This window comes from Callospermophilus lateralis, chromosome 2 (genome assembly GCF_048772815.1).
Source record: "Callospermophilus lateralis isolate mCalLat2 chromosome 2, mCalLat2.hap1, whole genome shotgun sequence".
In the NCBI taxonomy this organism is placed as follows: Eukaryota; Metazoa; Chordata; class Mammalia; order Rodentia; family Sciuridae; genus Callospermophilus; species Callospermophilus lateralis.
In genome coordinates this window covers 173,263,138-173,283,776 of record NC_135306.1, presented here as the reverse complement: position 1 = coordinate 173,283,776, position 20,639 = coordinate 173,263,138, and the positions used below count along the sequence as shown (strand labels likewise).

General features: G+C 33.6%; 1 protein-coding gene across 2 annotated transcripts in view; it reads right to left on the bottom strand.

Moving 5' to 3' along the window:
• Luzp2 (leucine zipper protein 2) overlaps positions 1–20,639 on the bottom strand; it is a 477,784-nt gene that overhangs the window by 124,579 nt on the left and 332,566 nt on the right. The window contains exons 6-7 of one of the 2 annotated variants that reach the window (XM_076844277.2): positions 3,660–3,722; positions 215–277 (exon numbers count right to left, since the gene is read on the bottom strand). The exons of the other annotated variant lie outside the window; for it this stretch is intronic. Coding sequence (XP_076700392.2) covers positions 215–277; positions 3,660–3,722 — 126 coding nt within the window. The remainder of the gene's footprint in view (positions 1–214; positions 278–3,659; positions 3,723–20,639) is intronic. 2 annotated transcript variants of the gene reach the window in all.

Below are 20,639 nucleotides of genomic sequence, written 5' to 3'. Positions count from 1 at the left end.
AAATATGTTGTAACAACATGTGCATTTAAAAAGAGAGGTACAAAGGAAATTATATTTATCTACATTAAGTGGGCAAGAACATTGAAGTATCTTCAGTGCTTTGGCTTGCAACTCTAGTTCTTGACAAAGTATAGAAATAAAGTTTAAGCTAAATAACGGTCTTGAAAGTTTAGATATTGAGCTAGGAACTTGGAGGAGAGAGAAAGATGCTCACCTTAAATAACAAATCCTTCTTCCCATAACGAAGTTCCTTTAGCTGGGCTTGGATCTTTTTTGACTGTAAAAGCAGAAACATAGATTAGTACCTAAATTCACTTATATTTCCGAGCTTGTAGATACACATTTTTTTTTTTTCAGACTGCACAACTGTAAATTTGTAGTGAACCAAAATAGAACTCCACTACTTTGGAAATAAAAAAGGAACACTTAAATTCTGCTTTGGGCATCAAACATTCCAACATCTGGAAGAGAAAAGTCAAAGCCTATTTTTTAAAAGTCCTATTTTTAAGAAAAGATATTACTTAAAGAAATTTGCTTATTGCTCTTCCCCACTCTTTAACCAAATACACAAAATTTCTGTCACCAAGGCATTGCTGAAAATATAATTTTAGATGTTAAATAAATTTGTGTATGTGCATGCCTCAGTTGTCACGGTTTATATAAAATGACTTATTTTTACATATCAACTATAACAAAATTTAAATTGATGAGCAAGTTTAAATTTTCCACTTTTCTAATGGAGAAGGCATCAAGCAAATATTACTGGAGGTAATATACTTAGGAAGAAGATATATTTGACTACAACACTAAATTATGTTCTAAGAAATAGATGATGAGCATGCTTTCCCAAATTTTCAGAAGAGATTTAGTTTCCAACATTCTAATGTAAGGATCTCAGTTTACTCTATTTTTATACCTTAGATTTTGGGTCCTGATATTTTATTCAGGAGAAACACACACAGACACACACACACACACACACACACACACACACACGCACACGCACACATGCGCGCACACACGTTTATCATGGTCACAAGAAGAAAAATAATAATAATTAAACATACTAATTGATTTCTTGCTTCTTCAGCACATATACTAAGATTAGAACAATACAGGCAGGGAGAGGTAGAGAGGAAGAAACAAAGGAAAGAATGTGAGAAGGAAGAAAGGAAAGAAGAAAGAAAAGAGTTTTAAGAGTTTGACATGGTAACAACTCTGTACTACAACTCTAAACAAGGAAACAACAGGAATTTGTAATTTCTTACAAGATTTTTAAAGTTTTCTCATTTCTATAAAAATTCACTCTTTTTTCATGATAGGAATACTGAAGTGCATGGGGCACAAGAAAATAAAAAGATGTCATTATGTGTCTATATTTACTAATATTTTATTCAGAATTTAAAATTTTACTTGAGCCACCAGCCCTTTAAATTAACAAATTTACTTCAAAATTAACAATTGCTACAACTCTGCCCATCCCCCAATTTTCACTAGTGTCCCAAAATAATGATGTTTTAGACATAGCATCTCTGTCTCTTATTAGTTTTCTAAGATAATTCTTAATTTCCTGGCTGTTATGTTGTGCTACTCATTTCAGTAAAAGATAATTTCTATTAAGGTTTCACAAATTGAATACAAAGTTGATTGACATTTTGCCCCTTTTGTCACAGTCTAGTGTCTAGAACCCATTTACACCCAGGCTGGATAGTCTCTTACAAAAATATACTGTTTTCCTAATTAGTGTTGACAAGTATCAATGTGAAATGGGAGCTTGTTACTACATCCTGTGTAGGTGATGTGCCCAACTCCTTTTCTAGCCTTCTACTCAGTTGGAGCTCTTTCAGGTATCAGAAAGAAATCATATTATGTCATTTGGGCTATTATTTTTTAATGCATATTTATGCTGAATAAAGAGTATATGTATATATATATATATATACATACATACATATATATATATACATTTTTAAAAATTTTTAATCACTATTAAAACATCAATTATTGTATTATGTAATGATTCATTCATTAACTACAACAAAACTCAGATGGGGTTTTTCTTCAGTTAGCAACCACAACATGGGAAATTTCTTGAGCTTTGTTATAAAAATAACTTTCAAAAGCTGTTCTTATGGTCTTTCCTCTCTTCTGTCTATCAATTTTCTAATATTTAGTGAATTAATTAAGCAAATCTGTTCTGAGCATTTGATGATGAATTATGAAACAATAAATTTTGATTCAGCATATCTCTTTTGTAATGTAAATCAATATGAAGCACAATTGACATATTGGTTATATTGTTAAGAAGATTTTGAAAAATTAAAGTTATCAAAAGAATAAACTTTATATACTTGAGAAATTACTATATTTAGGATTTTGATAATGTTCTTTTTATTACAAAATAAAATGTAAATTTAATTTTAAATGTTTGTGTGTAGATAAAGAGTTTTTGTTTATTTGCTTGTTAGTGAAGGTATATTCTCACTTTGGAGAGAAAAGAAATCCAAATTTTGACTAGGCGTGTGACCACTCTAATAACATTTTTCAACATCCCTTCAACTTGGCTAGGCATGTGACCTAGTTCTGGCCAAAAGGGTATATGATGATGGACAATTTCCTCCTTAGAGCACCAAAGAGCAGTGCTTATGTTCCACCTGAAATCTTCCCTTCACCTCTCTCAGAAAGATAATGACTGGAAAGGTGTTTTGGGCCCAGGAATGGTAGCTCTGGTAGATCTGTGTGAAGAGCTCTCTGCCTTATTTCTACACAAGTATGGAAAATGAGTCAAATTTTCAACATGCATGTGTAAACCTTTGCTCTTATTCTTCCTAAGACCCTTCCTTCCCAACTCTTGCACAGGTATTAGGTCTTCATTGTGGTGTGAAAAAGTTTCTCATACCTGTTCCTTATCAATTAAAGACTTTTCATCAAATAAATCTCTGCTACAATGACTCCTTTCTGTCTGTGCTTCTTGCAGGATACAACTAACACAATGAATTCCGTCTCCTCACCTTGAGGAATAAAAGATCACTTCCAATACTATCACTACTATTTTATTGCTCACATTAAAATTATTTAATATGAACTACTTTCCTACATTAAACACAGGATCATAGAAAGATCTGAAGATGAGAGGGGAAGGAAGTTAATTATTTTAGGTAAGCCTGGATGAATCAGAATGACTTTTTCTTCTCTGAGAAATGAATGAGATAATTTTGTTGCACAGCAAACAGAACCAATGAATGGATTCATTTTACAAAGTTTATGATCACTACCAGCATCTTCATTCTGACAATCAATTATCAGTACAAAACTTTGGAGAACTCACGTAGACAATACAAAAAAAAAAAAAAGGAAAATTGAAAATTGATTAACTTCCATGAATTTTCTATTAAGGAAGTTCTGATAATAGAGTTAAGGGAAGAATCTAGGATATCGCCCCAATGAAAGCAACATTTAGCTAACTTTCTTAGTTTTTTCTTTAGCTGTAAAATGTTAAGACATTCGAAGATACAGAAAAGCTTAAAATGTGTTTTATTATTCTATTCCAAAGTTTGATTTGTGTTAGGAAAAATAAATAATCATTGTCTAGATTTAAAAATAATATTGGCCATGAATATTGTTTTTCTCCAGTTGAAGCTAGAAGAAAATTTACTCACCTCTTCTGCATGGATCCCACACAGCTTGCTTCCTGACAAAAGTTTGTTTTTCAAGCTTTTATTCTGAGGAAAGAAACATGGTTTTATGCTCAAAAGTAATAAGATACTAAGAATTTCCTTAGTTTTACCAACAACATTATGTTTAGTTCATAGGCTAGATCTTCCTGATATATAGAATTGGTAAAAAGCTGAATTAAATCTGTAATGTAAAATAGAGTTCTTTTTATTTAAACAAAACTTTTATGTGCTAGCATTAACACATTCATTTAAAAAGATAAAACTACCTAGCCTCTCATTTATTTTTATTTTATTATAGTTATGTTTATGATTTTCTAAAGTAATATCAGTTACAAATCAGTAATGCATGGTGGTTTCTTAAAGCACCATTTGAAGTGCAGGCATTTATTCCCGATGCCATCTCTGCTGGTCATCTTGTATGCTATCATAGTCTTCATTCCCTCTGACAGTCATAGCTTTAGATTTCTCTACATCCCTTATCTCTGGACATTGCTCTTAAAGTTCTCTTTCAGAAGCATTTTATACCCCACCTTAGAGGTGTGCTTTCTCTGTTGAGCATAAGTACAGACAGATCTGTTAACCCATTCAAGTTTCCCATAATTGGTGCAGGTTAATAGGAAAAAAACTTGTTCTCTAATACTACTTCTTAATCATTCGAATACACACACACACACACACACACATACACACATATACACACACATATTTATTTATATATATACTTTTTTTTTTTCCTTTTTGGTTTTGGGGATAAAATCCAGGGTCAGGAATCAGTGCGAGGATTGGAGGAAGATGGCGGCGAATGGAATTCATCACCCCCTTGTACCTAGTCACTGTGCAGGTGAATGACGAGTTAGAACCACCAAAAGCTATCTTGTTAGGAATTTCCAGCAAAATTGGGGTGCACCGAAACCTAGAGGAAGAATTTCTATTGCCCAAGGATCGGTTACTGGGGCTCAACCGCAAGAGATTTGTCCTCCCGGAGATTCAAGCTGCTTATTCAGCGGCTAGCCCCGCTGCTAGCAGCACATGCCCGGAAATGGCATCCATAGAAACGGCGAACTAGCAAAGCATAGAAATGGCTCTGCTGATTCTGCAGGGTCCTGCCGGATGTGCCCTCACTGTGCTCAGTGCTGAATTCTGGGTTTGAGACGGGGAAGGAAGTGGTCCAGTTCTGTCCTCCACACCGGTCAGACCACCGAGGAAGACAGCGGCCACCATCTTGGAGAGCTGACATCACCATTGCCAGTTTTTGACTGATCGCAGCTCATTCAGCAATAGAACAGGTCTGTGACATTTAGACCATCTCCCATACAGTGGGAAAATCACATAAAATCTCTCCCTGACTTTCTGGAGGCGTGATTAACAGAGTGAACGTGAGTAGAGGCGTGGGGGAAAAGTAAAGGCACCTGACCCCCAACTCCTCCATCCCACCAGCTTCGAGAACGAAACTTGTTTCGCCAGCTCTAGGAGGAGGGGCTAGCAGAGGGAATCAAAACAATAAGGTGCCGGTTCCCAAAAGCTGCGCTCCACGTCCAGGAAACTGCAGGCACAGAGTGTAGTTTGAACTGCTGAGAGGTATCACACTAGGAAAGGTCTGGCTGACAGGAGAAGCCAGGGGACTAGAAACCAGGAATAAACCTAAGCTAACAGGTTTTGAGAGACGCCAGTGGGGGGAGGAGGGAGCAGCCTCACAGGGACTGTTTCCTACAGCCGGAGGGCAAAATCATGGCCTGGAAGGCACAGCACCACCTACTGGAAGCGAAGAAAATAGAAGCCTAACAGTGTCCCTTTTTTCTTTTAATTTTTTAATTTTAATTTTTTTTTATTTTCTACAATTATACTATTATTTTTTAAATGTAAATTTTATTTTATTGCATTTTATTATTTTTTATTATCATTTCCTTTTCTTTTCTATTCTTTTCTCTTTCTTTCCTCTCTCCCTCTCTCTTTCTTGGTTTGCTTCCTTACCTTTTCCCCATCTTTCCTCTTGAGCATGACCACCCAGATTACATACAACTTACTAAATGCAAATAGATGAATACTATGAATCGATCCATAGTCCACCTAGGTCCTTAACTACCCCCAAGTACTCCTGTCTATTCTCTTGTTCATATCCGCCTGCATTTGAGCAACCCCCCCAAAGAAGCTAACATATACTAACCTCCATACCATCAAAGCCCCCAACCTCAACATAAAATCCTAAGTTCAAACCTCAATTCTATACATGCCATCAAATTCTGTAGGCCTCTAATGAAACTAATGAATTTACCTTAATTCACAATTAAATCCAACATCTCTAAACATTGTCTCCCAACACAAAGGAGAGATATTGGAACTATAAAAACCAAAACAAATTTAAAGAAGAAAACAGAAACACAGCAGTCAAACAGAGTTGGAAAGCAACATGAACAGTATGAAAAAAACAAGGGAAAAAAGGATTACAAACAATGCAGGACAACTTAAATTCACAGGAGAACCTAGACACTTCCGAAAAATGGACAGAGAAAGAACTCAAGGCATACCTAACTCAGATGGAATGAAATCTTAGAGAAGACATTAGACAGCGAGTTCAAAAAATGAAAGTATCCTTTGAAAATGAATTAAATAGGCAAATTCAAATGGCAAAGAGTGAGCTATACCAGGAGATAGAGATTTAAAAAAAAATCAAAGAGTAATCCTAGAAATGCAGGAAACCATAAACCAATTAAAAACCCAAACGATAATATTACAAATAGACTAGATCAAATAGAAATCAGAACATCAGATAATGAAGACAAATGAAAAGAATATAGTCAACACAGAAAGGATGCTAAGAAATTGCTAGCAATCTATCCAAGAGATATGGGATGTTATAAAAAAAACAAACTTGAGAGTCATCGGGAAATTCGCAGCCAGAAACCACCACTGCAAGGCATTTTGAGCAAAACACTACAAGAAGAGGAATTGAAAAACAGCATCCAAAACTAACATTGGGAGTAACTCAGTAAAGGGAAGAACAAAAAATATAACCAAAAAGGAAAAACGAGCCATATTAAAATGAATAAATAAATAAGCATGACTGGAAGTAGAAACAATATGTCAATAGTAACGTTAAACGTTAATGACTTAAATTCACCAATCAAGAGACAAAGGCTAGTAACCTGGATTAAAAAAACAAATCCAACAATATGCTGCCTTCAGGAGACTCATATGATAGGAAAAGACATACACAGGTTGAAAGTGAAAGGCTGGGAAAAATCATACCACTCACATGGTCCTCGGAAGCAAGCAGGAGTGGCCATACTCATATCGAATAAAATCAACTTCAAACCTAAGTTAATCAAAAGGGATAAAGAAGGCCACTATATACTGTTAAAAGGAACCATCCACCAACAAGACATAACAATTATCAATATGTATGCACCAAACAATGGTGCTGCGACATTCCTAAAACAAACTCTCCTCAAGTTCAAGAGTCAAATAGACCACAACACAATAATTATCGGTGACTTCAACACACCGCTCTCTCCATTGGACAGATCCACCAGACAAAAACTGAATAAAGAAACTATAGAACTCAATAACACAATTAATAACCTAGACTTAACTGATATATAGAATATATCTACCATCATCAAGTGGATACACGTTCTTCTCAGCAGCACATGGATCCTTCTCAAAGATAGATCATATATTATGCCATAGGGCAACTCTTAGTAAATATAAAGGTGTGGAGATAATACCATGCATCTTATCTGATCATAATGGAATGAAACTGGAAATCAATGATAAAAGAAGGAAGGAAAAATCGTGCATCACCTGGAAAATGAACAATATGTTACTGAATGATCAATGGGTTAGAGAAGACATAAAGGAGGAAATAAAAAAATTCTTAGAGGTAAATGAAAATATAGACACAACATATCAGAATCTATGGGACAGAATGAAAGCAGTTTTAAGAAGGAAATTCATTGCCTGGAGTTCATTCCTCAAAAAAAGAAAAAACCAACAAATAAATGAACTCACTATATCTCAAAACCCTAGAAAAGGAAGAGCAAAACAACAGCAAATGTAGTAGAAAGCAAGAAAGAATTAAAATCAGAGTGGAAATCAACGACATTGAAACAAAAAAAAAAAACATTGAAAAAATTGATAAAACTAAAAGTTGGTTTTTCAAAAAAATAAATAAGATTGACAGACCCTTAGCCATGATAATGAAGAGAAGAAGAGAGAGAACTCAAATTACCAACATACGGGATGAAAAAGGCAATATCACAACGGACACTACAGAAATACAGAAGATAATTACAAATTATTTTGAAACCCTATATTCCAATAAAATAGAAGATAATGAAGATATCAATAAATTTCTTAAGTCATAGGATTTGCCCAGATTGAGTCAGGAAGATACACACAATTTAAACAGACCAATAACAAAGGAGGAAATAAAAGAAGCCATCAAAAGACTACCAACCAAGAAAAGCCCTGGACCGGATGGATATACAGCAGAGTTTTACAAAACCTTCAAAGAAGAATTAATACCAATACTTTTCAAGTTATTTCAAGAAATAGAAAAAGAAGGAGATCTTCCAAATTCATTCTATGAGGCCAACATCACCCTGATCCCGAAACCAGACAAAAACACTTCAAAGAAAGAAAACTACAGACCAATATCTCTAATGAACATAGATGCAAAAATCCTCAATAAAATCCTGGAGAATCAAATACAAAAGCATATCAAAAAAATAGTGCACCATGATCAAGTAGGATTCATCCCTGGGATGCAAGGCTGGTTCAATATACGGAAATCAATAAATGTTATTCACCACATCAATAGACTTAAAGATAAGAACCATATGATCATCTTGATAGATGCAGAAAAAGCATTCAACAAAGTACAACATCCCTTTATGTTCAAAATACTAGAAAAACTAGGGATAACAGGACCTTACCTCAACATTGTAAAAGCTATATATGCTAAGCCTCAGGCTAGCATCATTCTAAATGGAGAAAAACTGAAGGCATTCCCTCTAAAATCTGGAACAAGACAGGGATGCCCTCTATCACCACTTCTATTCAATGTAGTTCTTGAAACACTGGCCAGAGAAATACTAGCCAGAGCAATTAGACAGACGAAAGAAATTAAAGACATAAAAATAGGAAAAGAAGAACTTAAATTATCACTATTTGCGGATGATATGATACTATATCTAACAGACCCAAAAGGGTCTACACAGAAACTACTAGAGTTAATAAATGAATTCAGCAAAGTGGCAGGATATAAAATCAACACACATAAATCAAAGGCATTCCTGTATATCAGCAACAAATCTTCTAAAATGGAAATGAGGATAACCACCCCATTCACAATATCCTAAAAAAAAAAAAATACTTGGGAACCAACCTAACAAAAGAGGTGAAAGATTTATTCAATGAAAACTACAGAACCCTAAAGAGAGAAATAGAAGAAGACCTTAGAAGATGGAAAAATATACCCTGTTCATGGATAGGCAGAACTAACATCATAAAAATGGCGATATTACCCAAAGTTCTCTATAGGTTTAATGTAATGCCAATCAAAATCCCAAGGGCATTTCTTGTAGAAATAGATAAAGCAATTATGAAATTCATATGGAAACACAAAAGATCCAGAATAGCAAAAGGAATTCTAAGCAGGAAATGTGAGTCAGGCAGTATAGCGATACCAGATTTCGAACTATACTACAGAGCAATAGTAACAAAAACAGCATGGTACTGGTACCAAAACAGGCAGGTGGACCAATGGTACAGAATAGAGGACACAAAGACCAATCCACAAAATTACAACTTTCTTATATTTGATAAAGTGGCTAAAAGCATGCAATGGAGGAAGGATAGTATCTTCAACAAATGGTGCTGGGAAAACTGGAAATCCATATGCAACAAAATGACACTGAATCCCATTCTCTCGCCATGCACAAAAGTTACCTCAAAATGGATCAAAGAGCGTGATATCAAATCAGAGACTCTGCGCCTAATAGAAGAAAAAGTTGGCTACTATCTACATATTGTTGGGGCGGGCTCCAAATTCCTTAATAGGACACCCATAGCACAAGAGTTATAACTAGAATCAACAAATGGGACTTACTCAAACTAAAAAGTTTTTTTCTCAGCAAGAGAAACAATAAGAGAGGTAAATAGGGAGCCTGCATCCTGGGAACAAATTTGTACTCCTCACACTTCAGATAGAGCGCTAATATCCAGAATATACAAAGAACTCAAAAAATTAAACAATAAGAAAACAAATAACCCAATCAACAAATGGGCCAAAGACCTGAACAGACACTTCTCAGAGGAGGACATAAAATCAATCAACAAGTACATGAAAAAATGCTCACCATCTCTAGCAGTCAGAGAAATGCAAATCAAAACTACCCTAAGATACCATCTCACTCCAGAAAGATTGGCAGCCATTTTGAAGTCAAACAACAACAAGTGCTGGAGAGGATGTGGGGGAAAGGGTACTCTTATACATTGCTGGTGGGACTGCAAATTGGTGCGACCAATTTGGAAAGCAGTATGGGGATTCCTGGGAAAGGTGGGAATGGAACCACCACTTGACACAGCTATTGCCCTTCTTGGACTATTCCCTGAAGACCTTAAAAGAGCATACTACAGGGATACTGCCACATCGATGTTCATAGCAACACAATTCACAATAGCTAGACTGTGGAACCAACCCAGATCCCTTCAATAGATGAATGGATAAAATAAAAAAATGTGGCATTTATACACAATGGAGTATTATGCAGCAGTAAAAAATGACAAAATCATGGAATTTGCAGGGAAATGGATGGCATTAGAGCAGATTATGCTTAGTGAAGCTAGCCAATCCCTAAAAAACAAATGCCAAATGTCTTCTTTGATACAATGAGAGCAACTAAGAACAGAGCAGGGAGGAATAGCAGGAGGAAAAGACTAACATTAAACAGAGACATGAGGTGGGAGGGAAAGGGAGAGAAAAGGGAAATTGCATGGAAATGGAAGGAGACCCTCATTGTTACACAAAATTACATATAAGAGGTTGTGAGGGGAATGGGGAAAATAACAAGGAGAGAAAGGAATTGTAGTAGATGGGGTAGAGAGAGAAGATGGGAGGGGAGGGGAGGGGAGGGGGGATAATAGAGGATAGGAAAGATAGCAGAATACAACAGACACGAATATGGCATCATGTAAAAATGTGGATGTGCAACTGATTTGATTCTGCAATCTATAATTGGGGTAAAAATGGGAATTCATAACCCACTTGAATCTAATGTATGAAATATGATATGTCAAGAGCTTTGTAATATTTTGAACAACCAATAAAAAAAAAACAGGGTCAGGAGAATGCTAGATAAGTTCTCTACAATGGAGATACCTACATTCTCAGCCCTACAACTATAGATATTTATTTATGTCTCTTACACACATATTTTTCTGTCTTTTGCCCCAGTAATTTAGGAACAAAGACCAGATGGTCAAACTAACACACACACACACCCACACACACACACACAAAAAAAAAACACAGAAATTTAAAAAGCACACAGAATTTAGATCTCATAATGACTCCAATGGGTATAGTAGTGAAATGGGAAAGTATGCTTTTTTTTTTTTAACATAATACATAATGACTCTAAAGATGCTCAATTTGATGAGTAGCTTGAGCAAATTGTACAAAATCTGTACAAAATCAAATGTAGACTGAACAAACAAATGTATGGGCCCATTAAATTTAAGAGATCTCCACCATAAATTCCATGTGATCATTTTGGTTTTCTTCCATTAAGTTTTCAAAATTTTAATTTATTATTTTAATGGTACAATATGATTATATAAAATAGTAGGATTTTCTGTGACATACTTGTATATGCACATAATTTGGTCAAATTTATTTCTTATATGATTTCAAACATTGTTTCCATTGTTTCCCTTTTATGCTTTAACATAGTGCAGATGTCCCGTTTGAAAGTTTGTTTACTTTCCTCTGTAGTTAATTGTTGAAATTCTGGACAGCTCATTGAGAATTTTAGTACAGTGAAATGTTTCACATAAACAAGGAGAACGTTACCTTGATTCATTCAGGTGAGACTCTTTTGGGAATAACTGTACTTATACAATGATGCATAAGATTAAGGTTTGTGAGGAGAATCTAATATACATTATTCCTACATTTAGAAATAAGACAATAAAAGGCTATATGCCGGTATGTTCTAACTCTCTAATGTTGCTTCAATTATAGAGCAAAACCAGATCTCTTTAGGACCGAGATAAGTACAAATGGTAGGATGACTTATGTACCAAAACAAAGAACCCACACCTCAGTGACTTTATTAGATATGAGAAATGACTACAAATTAATGATGGCAATAATGTATTTAAACATTGGTCTCTGCACTCTATACTACTTAAAATTTGCAACTCCACTTAAGATTAATTTGTCCTTTCTTCTTTGTTTTTCCTCTCCCTCTGTGTCTGCAGTAGATTCTGAATATTGATTTGAATATCATTATACATACTAATTTCAATTCTTTAAAAATGATATAGATTGATATTTGCCTGAGAAAGAAATATTCATTTTAAAAATGATAGACTATAAATCACCAGTTTTCAAGATGTTATTTATCATTTAATTCTGATTATATCATTTAATTCTAAAAATAAACGGTTCTTTTTATTTTTTTCCTTGTGGTCTGGGGATTGAACCCAAGTCCTTGTGCATGCAAGGCAAGCACTCTACCCAACTGAGCTATATACCTAGCGCTAGATCATTCTTTATTGGTTTGGAACAGTTTTTTTTTTTTTTCAGTAAAATGAATATGTGCCTCCCACATTTATAGATTCATAAGTAGTGCTAAGCATCCTACAGAATTTACAAGTTTTTTCCCTGTGCCACCCAGATGATCAAGTATTGATATTGTGGCAATATGGGTTGAACAAAATTAAACAGATTTATTTTCTGTGAAATTCTTAGAGCCTTTATTATAATATTGTTTATGGTAAAAAAAATGTTTTTCTATAATTCTTTAACAGTGGGTTATTTTTGACTAGAGCATTTATCTTTCACTAGAATTCGAGGAATATTGTTATAAATAATAACAGATGTTATGTAATAATAAAGGAGGCAAAAAGAGCCACACTAATATATTTTGTTGAAATTTAGGTCATCTTTTAATTTTTATAATGTTCAAGAAAAAATTTTTAAACATATGTTCAATGGTTAAAAGAAGATTTTTTTTTCCCAGAATTTTTGTAATAAGTGTCGAGAGTTTTAAAATAAAAAGGAAAGATGGGACTCAACTCCTAACACAGCAAAGACAGCTGAGAACACAGTCAATAAACAGAATTAGGAGGGTCAAGGGATGGGAATTTTTCACTAGGAGCCACTGCCCTGGATAGGAGGATATTGCTAAACAAACTTCACAGGATTCTTGGTGAAGGCACAATATTAAGAGTAGGGATGAAGAATTAGGTTGCACTCAAATATCATGGGTGAGGGATCTCCCTAAATTGATTTAGCAGAATTCCTACTACAACTGAACTAGGCAGACCAAAGACAAGGCTCAGCTAATAAGAAGGTTCAAAGGAATCAGTGTTAGGTTTAGTTGAAGAGTCTTGTTGAGTTTTCATTTTGTATCTAAAAAATCTGCTCACCTTAAAGTCCAAAAGAATTTTACTTAAACATTTCCCTAGAACTGTTAGTTTTTGATTGTGCACTTATGTGTAATTTTCATTAAGTTAACCTGCTCCTTTAAACACAGGTTTCCAGGTACTTGAACACCAGCTGGTGAAGGGACTCTTCTTTGTGTACTGACATATCTAAGAGCCTTTTACAAAAATCAGTTGAGCAAATAACTTCTTGGGCCGTTATGGAACATTAGGCAACAGACCTTCCTTCTTGCCATGAGCAAGCATACAACTAGACCAGATATACTAAGCAAATGTTTCAGACATGACAACAACTGTCAAACCATGGTCCCAGAGAGAGGAGCAAAAAGCAAAAGAACTTTGCAATCTCTGGTTTTCTATGTAGAGGCAATTTATTAGTTATGATGCAAAAGAAAAAGCCAGAAAGAATACAGAAGTTTTGATAAATATTGAGAAGGGTTTGACATTAGAAGAAGTTTGTCAGGAAGAATTTGTGTAACAATGTACCAGAGTGTTGGGATCAATGTAGAAAAAGAGCTTCAGGTTTTTAGTGGGTCCCCTTATTCCTTTATATGAATGGAAAATTGCATTGTGTAAAGTAACCTGCAACAACAACAGTTAAGAACCAGTAGGAAGGAACTGCAAGGTGAAAAATCATTAGCACTTATATGAACATTCAATTTCCAATCAGTCAAAATCAAAAGACTTAACAACTAAGGTGATTTGTAAAAAAACTCAGAAGGGACTGACTTACAAATAGAGCTAAAATTAATTTAGGGAGCAGGGACAGGGAAAAGTGAGGGAAAGAGCAAGTACTGGAAATGCAAATGGAGTAATTTACATTCGATACATGTATGATTATATCAAAATGAAGCCCACTATTATATATAACTATAATGGATTAACAACAACTCATTTAGATCAATTTTACATAGTTTTAAAACAAGGTTCAAAATAACCACATTGAAAAAGTGCTATTCAGGGCTGGGATTGTGGCTCAGTGGTAGAGCGCTCGCCTAGCACGGGCAGGACCTGGGTTCGATCCTCATCACCACATAAAAATAAAGGCATTGTGTTGTGTCCATCTACACCTAAAAAATAAATGTTAAAAAAGTGCTATTCAGTGAAATAAAATTTAAACATAGAAGAAATAAAGTTCAGGTACTCAAAAAAGTTATATTTATAATTCAGTATTCACTGAAGATGGTAAGACACAAAAAGAAGTAGAAAATGAGATCTTCAAAACACAGGCAAAAAATGTCAGTATAAAACATTATTATGTGTAAAGAAAGATAATGTCATTGATTTAATATAGCATTATGTTATGTTATATTGTGTTTTATTATGAAAATTATTATGTTATATTGTATTTTATTATGTTATATTATGTTATATTGTATTTTATTATTTGGACCATGATTCTGAAAGACACAATCCTAAACACAATATTACCAAATGTTGAAATCCTGACAGATCAAAATCCTTAAAGTTCAAAACTCCTAAACGATAAAAGTTCCAGAAATATTATTCTGGCAAAAACAGTTTAAGTTCTTTATAGATAATTAATATGTATTTATAAAACATATTTATTTGTCAAACACATAGAAACAAAGTGAAACACCTCACAGGACATTTTTCACAATATAAAAGGAAAAGATAACACACATATTTTTCACACATAAACAGCAGGTATTCTAACAGTTATGAGCAGATAAACCACATTCACAAATTAGGTCAGAAACTGAACTGTATAACTGCATAACAATATGGTTTGAAATTGTGAGCAACTTGATTTGCAGTTTCGGTCATGTGAAATTCTATGAGGGACAACCTCATTCTTTTGATGAGATTGATCAAAATCCTGAATGGGTCACCACTGCATATGCAATCACTGGAAGAGGTATCATCTGGAGGAATTGTATGTTTTGCAAATTAAGATGTGTTAAAAAGACAGATCCTCATTCACATTGTAACAACATTTATACCTACATGAACCATGCTTACACCTCAAAGCCAACATTATGATAATGCAATTTTGTACTGTCAATTTGTCAAAAAAGGAATAAAATGAATTAGCTATCTTGTAAAGGACTTTACTGAACTTTTACCTCTACACCTCCAGTACAGGAATGGGATGGTGCCTGCACACAAACAGGGTGAATCTTCCACATAGTCCACTCAAACTCACTCAGACTGCTCTGGTAACATCCTTACAGACAGACACATTAAAAAAAAAATGTTTTAACTGCATTCTAGGTATGTGAGCTATATAGCATTTTTAAAATTTCTCTATCATTAAAATGCACTCATCCCTTTCTCAAAATTTAGCTTTCTAGCCCATTGTATAGTCTTTCTTTCTTTTCTTTTTCTTTTTTTTTCATTTCATCACTTAATCATTCAAGATCATAATTTGGGGGGACTTCAAACTTTAGGAACTTGGTTTTTAAGAATTTCAATATTTAAGATGATGGCATTCTGTATCATGTCGTTCCTGATAATAATTGGCACTGATATTCAAATATATAGAATTTGTTTTGGGTTTATCCAGTCTTTTAAATCTGCCACCATTGCATCAAATGCTTTGACAGTCTTATTGGGAGCTTACACAATTGAAAACTGTTTTATCATTGTGAAGAGTTGCTGTCTCTAGCATTAATATAAAGCACCTCTTAATTTCTGCCAAATTTCTTTTATCATACCGTATTTATCTGATACAAAAAAGGCAACTGTTTCTCATGTCTACAGAGCATAACTATTTTTATATTTTTATTTTCCTCTGATGTGGGTCTTTTTTAAGTATGTCTTTTACAGTCATTATATAATTTGTTCTCATATTTCTGTGCAGTCTGGTAATCTATATCTTTCAATTGAAGTATTTATGTGTAATATGTTCTCCATTATCAAACAATTTGCTTTTTTTTACACTTTAAAATTTTTAGACTCTACTTATCTATTTAGAAGAATATTTAGAAATAATATTATTCCACTTCACACCTCAGACTCCATCATACTTAAATACTAAGTCAAAAATTATAAAACATATATTAAATGAGAAGACCTGTGAGCCATGATAAAATCATTAAGGACACCTAATTTAAAATGATTTAATCAGAAATTCCTGAAGAGGCACTTAGACATGACTTGTTAACACAAATGAATAAATTAAAATATTTCTAAAATTTTCAATCATCCAAACAATGAAAAATATGTTATTTTTCTCAGGGTTCCACTTTATCCAGTTTAAATGAATTGAAAGAACAATAATCCATGTAGGTATAATATGTCAAAATGCACTGTACTATCATGTATATCTAAAAAGAAAATAATTTTAAAAAAGAAGAAAGGGAAAAAAAAAAAGAACATTGACAACATTATTTGCAGGAAAAAAAGAAAAAAAAACAGACTAGGAAAACTCCCAATCTCCTCATCAGTTCCAAAGACAATCTTTGCTATTTTCTTTTTTAATTCTGTCTCAGAAAATGATGGCTATAAACTGTCTTGATCGGAGTTTAACACATGGTTTCATGTGCTAGGGATCTACTTTTCTGCCTGAGTATTTTTGCCTGCTTCTTTTGGTACTAGTCAATTTCCTGATGTCTCAGAAGACCTTTGGCATACACTCAAAAAGTATCCAATGAATAAAAATATGTAAATTTCACAAGAGATTAGGAGTATTCTTTTTAAAAACTCTCTTTAGAAAAGGAATTTTGACATTTCATCTGTATGTGTGCACCACTCTGAAATGTCTTGGTTTCACAACTACTTTTCAAAGAGGAGGTCACTGCAGTTTGGCTAGAATCTGTGCCCACAAGTAAGAAAACAGAATACATCTACTGAAAGTTTTGATAAGCATGACTTTTAAGGAGCAAACTGGATGTCCTGGATATGCTTGACTCTTCCCTTTCACCTATTCTCTTCTCAAGTTGTTTCCCTTTATGGAGATTTTCTCAAAGACATGCTTCATGTAAAAAGGCATGAAGAATCATGTAATTTTGAAAATATTTTCCTTTACTTTTTCTCAAGAAGTGAGTCTTCCTGATTTGTTCAACTACACATATCTCAGTATCTATTACCATTGAACATATTTATATTCAAATGAATACTATAGATTATTGTACAATTTTAAATTTCCATCATTTATTTTACTGATATGCAAATTTTATTATGATAATTTCTTGTTTAAAAAGTATGGAGAAATCTATGTGAAAGGAAAAGGAATGAGACAACCTTGGATTTAAAATTTGATTAACTTGTGTAGCTTTTTTTTCATAAGTATTCCTACACTTTGATCACATTGTCCCACCCTCGGCCCAGATTTCCATTTGCCCAGTTTATCAAATAGCCAATTCTCTGGTCTACTCGTGTTCTCTGTGACTTAACATATCTTAAATGTTCTGTTAGCAAAGATCCTAAGAGATGACTAGACTCACACTGACTGAAAATCTCTCATGAAATATTTTAAAGTATCAACAGCTTGACTTTCAAAGGATAGAAAATGTGACAGTATCTCCCAGACCATCTTCTGCCCTAGAAGACACACTGTTGTAGTCCAGTGGATTACTCCTTCCTCTCCAGACAGGCTGAATTACCATAGTTAACATTTATTCTTCTCCTCCATGTGTTTGATGACATTTTGTTTCTAAGTTTACTTCTGAAAATTTTCTGCAAACTTCCTACTTATTCTGATAGAACCACACTTCCCAATACCCCATCCAACAAAATGTCCGGAAGTACTTTTTTTTTTTTTTTTTAATTAAAGGATTCACTCAGGCACAGGTACGAAAACAAAGCAACTAAAATAAACAACACACAATGTAAGTTATAAAGCCATCAAAAAACAGTAAATTGGGTTCATAACTAATCTTCTCAGTAGATGCTTTGTTAAATTGTATTTAAGAAAAACAACTTACATGGGCATACACACAGAAGTTGAGCTAAAATTATGTGGAAAATAATAATAATCCATGTGTGTGTGTGTGTGTGTGTGTGTGTGTGTGTATCTGTGCGCGTGTGTGCGTGCTCGTGCAGGCATCTGCATGAAATTCAATAGAAATTTAAAAAGGCATGTGTGAGTCTTTTAAATACTATATTACAATATTAGCTGAAATGCAGACAATTAAATCAATCCAGATTTTGAATTCAAATGTGTGAAACTTAACTGTGTATATTTAAACCTAGGAGACAGGATAAGCAGACAAAAACGTTTTGTGTGATTATGTGATGTGATTATGTGTTATTTTCCCAAAGAATCTATGTTGTCATTTTAATGGAATTTTATGCTTCACCAGTAAATATCCAAATGAAAGTAAGTGGTAATATAGAAAATAATATAATAAAAGTGGGGATATGAAAAAACAGTGGTGTGTGTATGTATGTGTGCATAAGCAAATGTGCATGTGTATATAGAGAGAGTGTGTGCATACATATATATTCTTTAAGTACATATATGTGTATACACACACACACATATTTCTTAGAATTGAGTTTGGGTAAATATATATATTAATTGTAGGTGGATGCATACCTTTATTTATTTATACATGATGCTGAGACTTGAACCCAGGGCCTCATACATGCTAGGTAAGCGCTTGACTTCTGAGCCACAACCCCAGCACCCAGTACTTTTGTTTTTAATGTTTTCTGTTTTTACTGTGGATTATGCTCAGTTCCTAAATAGATATCAAAGTTTTCTGAGTTAAGAGTGCCAAAAACATTATCTTACTTGTACTTATTTTCAATGAATGTGCATGAATAATATTTATAGATGAATGAATATTTGGTTATACAGGTAATTTTATTATTACTAATGAATAAACTGGCAGGTCATCACATGTATGTGGCATTTTTTTTTATTATTTTATTTGATAATAACAGTATCTTAAATGCATATCTTCAAAACATATGAAAATATTTATCTATCTTTGTCTTTGTTATACTTCTTGGGGAAAAGGAGATAATTATATAAATATGTGATGTATTTGGTGAAGTATCTTTCCCTAATGACTTGGGATTCCAAAAAAGCAACAGAATTATATAGACTATATAATATAGGCTGTGTTGTTCAAGGCTTGCAAAATAGCATTTATTGTAAGAAGCATTGCACTATTTTATATTTCTACATTATTTTTTTAATCTTGATATCATTTTTATGTTCAAATACCATTATTTATATATAATGGTATTTGAACATAAAAATGTTGTATGGTATACACACACACATACATACACATATATATGTTTATATATATTTTTTTATTTATCTTCTTCTTTTTTTTTTTTTTTTGCTAGGAATTGACACAATTGACAGAGGCTCTTAACCACTGAGTCACATCTCTGAAAATGTTTATATTTTAGGGACCTGCTAAGTTGCTGAGGCTGGCTTTGAACTTATGATCCACCTGCCTCAGCCAGCTAAGCCACAGGGATTACAAGCATGGACCACTGCACCCATTTCAAAAACCAAGATTCTTATATTGTTATATATCAGGGAGTATCCTCATTTAACAGCACAAAGTAGATGTTCAGAATGTAAATTGAATGAATGAATTTAATAACCTATGGAAAGGTTGTGATCTCAATCTGAAGCACTAATATGCACATTACTTGGTTGTCAGGATGTAGCTAAAAGGTTGTCCACTGAATCTAGGCTCATGAAAGAGACTAGTATGAATAAAAATATTTTAGGTTTTATCTGTGAACATATTTCAGGGAAAGAAATGTTAACATAACACAAATCAATACCTGTTAATAAAGTATATATAAATATAAACAGATTGCACATAAACTTTTAAAAGTTTTTCTCAACAGCATAGACTTCCATCATGAAGTTTAACTTTTATACTAGACACAAATATAGATGCCATTACATATGACTAAGAATTGTAGCAACCTTTACTCCTCCTGTAAAGGGCCCCAGATGATCTTGATAACTTTTCTATATTTCCTTTTGGAAGTTTCCATTAGTCTCTCATGCAAATATGCATATACATGTATATGGTAGCTACAACATCAGTAAATATAAAATTATCACCTGTGAAATAATGTATTTTAAAATAAAAATGAATAAGTCTAGAGTATGTGATTATCCCCACGAACCCATATTTTGATGCCACTAGTTAGGTTTCCTAGTGCAGTAGAGATTCATGTACAAAAACATCTCATGGCCCTCTTTGCTTATTCTTACTTCCCTAACTGAAGCTTTCACAACAATGAAATTCTCATTCATAAATCAACTCTACAAGATTGTTTTGGTTGAATTAATCTGTTAGTGACCACTCTGTTTATAAATTGTGATTCAACTTCACTTTGATA